At 51.7% G+C, this 7,743-nt stretch overlaps 1 protein-coding gene across 1 annotated transcript in view; it reads right to left on the bottom strand.

Moving 5' to 3' along the window:
- Nucleotides 1–1,616: 1,616 nt before the first annotated feature.
- The window catches only part of SCN4B (sodium voltage-gated channel beta subunit 4), a 19,262-nt gene continuing 13,135 nt past the window's right edge, over nt 1,617–7,743 (bottom strand). The window contains exon 5 of the mRNA XM_081239667.1: nt 1,617–5,296. Coding sequence (XP_081095793.1) covers nt 5,203–5,296 — 94 coding nt within the window. The 3' untranslated portion in view covers nt 1,617–5,202. The remainder of the gene's footprint in view (nt 5,297–7,743) is intronic.

The raw sequence follows: 7,743 nt of genomic DNA, 5'->3' as shown, positions 1-7,743 counted from the left end.
ACCCGCATGGAAAAGGCTCCAAGGACCCAGAGGAGGGCAGAGCCACAAAGTAAGATGCAACGCCTCTGAGTGAGATGTGGAAAGCAGCCTGGACAGGAGACCCACAAGTGAGAAGCAAATTTGCATCGTGTTAAAAGTTTTCTATTTCAATCACAGGAGGCTATAAGCTCCCTGAGAGTATGGTCAATATTTAGCCCATGTTAGTAACACCAGCATCTAACAGAGCATCTAGTTCAGAATAGTCCGTCTGGTCTCTGTGCTTGCTACCAGCTCAAATTAAGAACACTTAATTTATGTGTATTTTTGTCCTAGTTGAGTCAGTATGGCCTGAACCGGGTGACCATATGTCCAGGTTTTCCCAGGACAGTCCCAGCTCCTAATTTAGTTTTGACACAATTGTTTATCTATCCGTTATGATGACAGTTGAATGGGGAGAGGAAGTAGGGATGAAACAGCAACGATGGGAACCTACCCAGGCCTTGGGACGGATCCTTACATGGAGAACAGCACATTCAATGAACAGCATTCCAAGAGAGTTATAAACTCAGACATGGACCAGGAACCTTCAATATCCAACTGGTCTATAGCCGATGAGAAGGTGGCAGGAGGTCCCAGGCCACAAGCTGTACCTGAAGACAGGTGAGTAGTGGCGTGGGGATCCAGGTGATGAGTCCACTCAGGATGAGAGCACAGAGTAGGTACTTTAGCTGAGGGCTCAGAAAAGAGTGCTGTCAGGGACATCAGCGGAGACTGGGGACCTCACAGACTTCTGTGTTGCTGGGGCCCCTGATTGAGGAAGAAGAGTCTTTTAACAAGATCTTTGAGGACTTAGTGTTTGAAACCCTTTGAGGTGTAGTCTTAGGTGAATCCATTGAAGAGAAGGATATGGTATGGTGAGAAAGTGTGGTATGATAAAATCCATGAATATAAGCACACACTCACACACACACACACACACACACACACGCATACATAGTCCCAATTCCTTCCCAGCCTGGCCTTGTGCTCAGCAGCTGGAAAGAAGGCATGAGTGCTTGGTTAATCTATGTTCAAATGATTGAAGATGGACAATATGAAATGTGCATGGGTAGAGTCATTCCTGGGATACAAGCCTAAACTTCCTCCCTCCCTCACCCCCCCAGATAGCTTGTCCCCTAAAACAGCAAGCTGGAGGGACCAGCCAAGCAGGGCTCAGTGTGCCCACCTACGCCAGCCAGTAAATTGTTTTGTGCTTTTCCTCTTTAAGGTTTACCTTGTACATTTGAAACAGATTTCACCTGGATATAAATGTTAACCTGGGGTGGAAGGGCCTGGGGAAGGGGGTGTGATGATATTTAGTGGTACCAGAATCATTGCCAAGGTCATCAGTACAGGGAGGGCCCTGGCAACGATTCCAGTAGTAGAGGGCCATCTTTGCAGCTTCTCCAGAGAAGAAGTACTATTAGCACTAATACGACCTGAATGCCTGTGAACATGCCAGACATCCTTAGACTCTTTACATCTGTTATCTCACCAAGGCAGGGAACGTTTCAGACACAAGGAGACTGAGGCTTGGCTGGCAAGTAATAAAACTGGGCCCCAAATTCCAGTCAGCCAAAAATAGAAACCCCAAACCGTTTCTATTAAACATAATTTTTATTTCATCCAAGGCAAAGCTAGATAAAACTCTACAATGCAAAACATGTTGTCAAGGCAAGACAGTCTGATCACATTCATTCTGTGCTTGAACACAAGTCAGTGCTGGGTGTGTGCACGTCTGCGCCTCCCAGGAGGCACCTGCAGATCTGAGGCCCCCCAAGGCCCGTTTGTGCTGCATTGTTTCGATCTATAGTTACATCGGAAATTGACTATGAGTATTGTTGTCATCCAAGGCAGAGGAATAAACCATGCATAAGATAGTCAAAAGCACTGTGTATCGGGTGGGAGGATAAGGACTCCCACCTGGGACAAAGTAAAGTGAAGCAAGCTGTAGGATTTTCCCCAGAGAAGTGCCCCCCTCCTGGCACTCCCTCCCCCCAGCACTCTGATGGCAGCTGTGACAATGAGATGGAGTCATGGCTGATCTCCCCCTCTGTCTCTTATCCTTTCTCAGCCTCCAGGTGCCCCAACGGATATAGCTCTGGCCAGGGAAGATGGCTCCTGAAACGTGCAGAACCTCCCCCATCTCAGGCACACTCAGCCTTTACACACACCTCCATACACCCCCGACATCCATGCATGGCCCACCCACCCCACAGTCACGCATTTCCACACACGCACGCCACCCAGGCACACCCTCAGCTGCCCCCATCTCAGGAGCTCGCTCTCACCCCCTCCCTGAGCTCTACCGGCCCCTCTCCCAGACCTCTCCAGCACCTCAGGTTCCTTCTGGCTGCCTTCTGCTCAATTCCTGCACCAGGAGAATGCCAAGGCCTGGAATGCTCAGGTCCTATTCAGGGTCAAGGACAGGGAGCTAGGAAACACTTCGTCTACGGTCTCCTGACCTTACTGTCAGCATAGCTGCATGTGTCCAGGGCTCCCAAGTTCAACTTTGTGAATGGCTCTCTCTAGCCCACAGGCCCTGAAAACACCCTCACCAGCCCCTGGAGACCTGCACTTGCTGAGGGTCTGCCTGGGAAGATGGCTTTGCCCATACATCTTCTACGGCAAATTCATGCCAGTGTTTCTCCATGGATATAATCCCGGCCTTGGCGCAGGACAGTGTTTGTTGTGGGGACTGAGTTTAGCATTCTTAGCCCTCACCTTCACTAAATGCCAGTAGAGCCCTCAGGCATTGGGGCCGCCAAAAGTGTCCCCGCCACAGTCCCAATCACCTCGACTGAAAACCACCAAACAAAAGCCATGGACAGGAAACTTTAAGCATCAGAGCCAGGGTTCTAACATTACAAAGACTAAAATAATTCCAAGGGGGAGGGGTGGGAAGAGAGAAACAGAGAAGAGAGAGAATGTGTGTACTTGTGCGTATGCGTGTGCGTGTGTGTATGTGTGTGAACTATGGGGATGGGACACAGAGATGAGGACAGGACAGACTTGGAACAATCCCTCCAATTATGATACCTGGACTGCTAGAACCCTTTCCAAGCCAAAAAAAGATTTTTAAACCAAAACTTGCCAAGCCTCACAACAGTCCTGTGAGGTAGGTATTATTACACCCATTTTATAGATAGGGAAAGCTGAGCCCAGAGAATGTGCATGACCCGCCTATGATGCTTTTCCTCTCCCCCACTCTGTACGCCTTGGATTCCTCTCAAGGGAGTAAGAGGATCCCAAGACACTCTGCCCGTCCAAATGCTAACGCTGGGAAAGAAGAAGCAAGCAGTTTTGCATGAAGGCAGCCTACGAAGTTTCCCGAGTGACTGGTGGCTCTTGTCTGTCTACTCCTAAAGCCAGGAAAATCTGAACCTGAGCCCAGGATGGGTGGAGGAGGCCGCAAGGGACAGAGGCAGATCTCAGTGGGACCCTGCAAGCCCCTCAGGCTGGGCAAGGGTCACAGGCCATAGCCATGGCTGCCCTGCAGGCACTCCTGTTCCTCCTCTCCCAACTTGCACCCTTGGGGATGCTCGCTGCTGCTTTTTGGCAGGGAGAGTCCTCAGGCTGTCCCCATACACTTTGGAAAAGGGGGCTACTCCCCTCTCATCCCTCCCAGGGGCCCAGAGGACAGAGTGTCAGAAATTCAACAAGAGAGCGAGGGGGTGGGAGCAGATGGCAGATTCCTCCATGAGCACAGCCCCGGCCCCCCTCACTTCCCCAACCCCACAGGGACAATACCACGACATGGCCTGTAAGGGGCCCACGGGAGCACTTGGCAGACGCCTCCAAGACTCAGTGGCTAGCCAGTGGGCTATTAACGACACAACTCCAGCTCCCTGGTCCCCTGCCTGACCCTGGGTGAGGGCAGTGGGACCCCTCACCAGGGCCCACCAGAGCTGGCTGTTCCATAGGGGCTGAAGCGGGGAGGGACCACAGGACTCAGGACTCAGGAGCTAAGGCACAGTCTAGCCCCGCACGCAAGGGGTGTGCAAACCAGTGCGTGGAAAAGCAAAGGAAAACCGTGGGCACTCTCTCCCTGCACCTCCCCAACACTGGGGTGAGAGCGGGGCACAGCTGAGCAGGAAGCAGCCAGAAAACCCAAGGGCCCTCTCATCCAAAGCAACAGGGTCCCCGAGGTGAAGGCAAGCCTTGACGCAGGGACGGAGATGAACACCCCTGGGCAGGGAGAAGCTGGAGGAACACAGGAGGAACTCCTCAAGCAAGATGGCGCCACCTGCTGCTTCAGGGGAAGCGGAGCAGGGCGGAGCTGGCTGGGAGTTCCCAGCAGTGGCCATGGTCCTGCCATGCCGGGGAGAAGGGGCAGCCAGCGTTGGCAGGGCCGGGGTGAGCATTCCGTGGCCAAGAGGCCCACCTCTGCAGCCCTGATCCCCCAAGGAGAAATACTAGGAAAGGTGTAGGTGGAGCCCCAGTGCTCTGGGAAGGCCTGAGGGACCCCTGCATGAGCCCTCAGGGCCCAGAGATCAGAGGAGCAGACTAGGTGGGCTAGGACCCCCCAAGACCGAGGTGGCAGCCCTAGCTGGGAGGGTTCAGAGACTGAGTAGCATGGGATCTGGGATTGGGGGCAGAACCAAGACAGGCAGGCAGGCACCCAGGGGTGGGGGGAAAGGGGAGTTCCTCACTAGAAGGACGTGGGGCGGCAGGAATCCGTCAAAGCCCCTCACTGTAGGACCCCTCCAGCACCTCCCACCCTCGGATCCTGTACAGAGTCCTCTGACCACTCCCACAGTAGAAGGGTTAGTCCTCCACACTCAGGGCCCAGCTACTGGGGCAGCCCTCACCAACCCCCCAAGTCTCTCACAAAGAGACATCGGGAGGAAAACCAAGGCGTTCCCTGTCCAGGGTGGGGACACTGAAGGAGACCATCTACCCAGGTGTCGGGGGACCGGCTCTCCACACCGCTCCAGCCCCTCCTTTCCTTTCCTGAACCTTCCACAGGGCCCCTCCCTTGGCCAGCCCTTGTCCCTGGGGAGCCCTGGCGGGGGAGGGGGTGGGGCAGGCTGGACAGGACCCCAGTTTCTCCCCGCCCGGAAAGACTACAGTTTGAGCCAAGCAGCAGATGTCTCAGGCACGTGGGTTCACGGACACGGCTCAGGCATCAGTTTCATCATTAGAAAGCGAGGCTCCCGGCGGCTGCTTGGCCCCAAGCAGGGCTCACACTTTTGTTGGTGCTTTCTTTTCCGCCTTGGAGCCAGGTAACCCATTCTCTGTATTATCGTTCCCTGACGAACTCACGAGGCACTCCTTCCTGAGAGGAGAGAGGAGAGAGGGGGGTGCTGGTGAGAGGAGGAACCCAAGTGATGGGTAAATTGTGGAGGAGGAGCCATGGTGCCCTGGGCCAACACTGGACCCTCTCCCTGGCCTTCTGTAGAGCTATGGTAGACAGAAGCCAGGTTGCCTAACCTCTCTGCCTCCATATCCTCATCTATAGAATGGGTATAACGATGGTCCCTTCTTCATGGGGTTGCTGGGAGGAGTCAGTGAGCCCTTGGAACAGTGCCTGACCCACAGGAAGGTCTCAGTAAGGCTAGCATCACCCAGTCATCTCAACGTGGCAGAAGGCAAGGGTACCAGGTGCTGTTCCTAGGGATCAGTGCTGAGGGGCAATTGTCTGGCTGTGCCAACTCAAGGGAAGGGTACAGGCCAGCGGGCAGTATGCCAAGGGCAAAGCGCTCCTCAACCAGGGCTCCGCAGGCCCTTCCTCCTGAAGCTCACTGTGACCAGAGGTAGAAGAACGAGACGGAGGGGGCACAGCAGGTGTGAGCAGGGGGTGGTGGGACAGGGCAGAAGGCAGTAGGAAGGAGAGATGGTTAGATGGAAGACACCCCCCAGGAGCATCACCACCCTGGCCACCCTGCCCTGGACATGCTCCAGTTTGAGTATAACGCCCCCCAACAGCAGTGTCCAGGCTGCACAGGGCTCCCCAGGGAAGACCTGACTGCTACATCACTCCCACCTTTCAGCTCATGAAAACCTCCAAGTCTTTTTCACTGCTGGTGTCGCTAAACTACATCTTAGCCTCGCCCTGGGCTCCTATACCTGGGTTTGAGGCCTTCAGGAAGGACTTAACATTTTGTCCTCATCAATTTCATCTGCAAGATTTAGTCCATAGCTCCAGCCTCTTAAGATCCTCCTAGATCCAGAAAAGGTAACCCTCCTACACTGCTGGTGGGAATGTAAATTGGTGCAGTCACTATGGAAAATAGTACGTAGGTTTAGTTTTTTTTAACTAAAAATAGAGTTGCCATATCATCCAGCAATCCTACTCCTGGGCATATATCTGGAGAAAACTCTAATTCAAAAAGATACATGCACCACAATGTTCATAGCAGCACTATTTACAATAGCCAAGACATGGAAGAATGGATAAAGAAGATGTGGTACATGTATACAATGGAATATTACTCAGCCATAAAAAAGAATGAAATAATGCCATTTGCAGCAACATGGATGGACCTAGAGATTATCATACTAAGTGAAGTAAGTCAGACAGAGAAAGACAAATACCATATGATATCACTTATATGTGGAATCTAAAATAGGATACAAATGAACTTATTTACAAAACAGAAACAGACTCAGAGGCATAGAAAAAAAAAAAACTTACGGTTACCAAAGGGGGAGAGATAAATTAGGAGTTTGAGATTAGCAGATACAAACTACTATATATAAAATAGATAAACCACAAGGTCCTACTGTATAGCACAGGGAACTATGCTATCTTGTAATAAACCATAATAGAAAAGAATCTGAAAAAGAATATATATGTATGTATGTATAACCGAATCACTTTGCTATACACCAGAAACTAACACAACATTGTAAATCAACTATACTTCAATTGAAAAAAAAAAATCCTCGTAGATCTCAATTTTGTTCTCCATCCAATATAGTTGCTAGGTTTCTTATATCACTCCTAGTGTAGTTCAAGTCTTAATAATAACAATGAACAAACAGAGCCCTATGACATACCACTATAAAGACCTCTATTCAGATGGGTCTATCTATCATCTACCTATCTATCTATCTATCTCTATACCTAAGGTGTAGTCAACCTGGCCAATTCCTATCCACCTAACCATCCATATTTCTTTACTAAGACCCTACTGGCTACCAGGCACTGTATCAGGCTAGAAGGGTGTCCAATTGACATGGTGCCTGCTCCCCAAAAACTTGCAGTCTTCCAGGGGACATGCTATTACACAGGTAATTGCAATACAATGTGGTAAATGATAGGATGGGGGGCATACCAGGAGGGACTCAACCTAGGAAGGCTCCTTCTAGGGTCAGGGAAGGCTCTTTGGAAGTGTCCTTTAAGCTGAGACCAAGAAAGACAAGCAGGAAAAGAGGGAGGAGACACTCCAGGCAGAGGGAACTGCACCCACATGTGAAAGCCCAGAACTGATCATGAGATGCTGCCCCACACCTCCCTTCTTCTCAGGAAGAAGCCACATCTCTGCTGTTATGCAGGCTTTCCTCGCTGCTCAGAGAACCTCCTCGGGCTTCCCTGTGGCCTGTCTCCCACCTCCCACCCAGTCCCTGTGCCCACCGAGGCCAGACCCTTTCTTCTGGGTCCTCTAATGGAGTCAGGCCTGCAAGCCCTCCCCAGCTCCCCTGCAGTCAGAGGAAAGCAGTCTCAGCCTGGACTCCCAGTCCTCAAGGGTCTGTCCCAACCCCTTCGCAGGTTTTTCCTCC

Source organism: Mesoplodon bidens (genome assembly GCF_964165515.1).
Source record: "Mesoplodon bidens genome assembly, chromosome: 7".
Classification (NCBI taxonomy): Eukaryota; Metazoa; Chordata; class Mammalia; order Artiodactyla; family Ziphiidae; genus Mesoplodon; species Mesoplodon bidens.
Note: the sequence above shows the minus strand (reverse complement) of the source record. Positions and strands in the feature narration are given on the sequence as shown.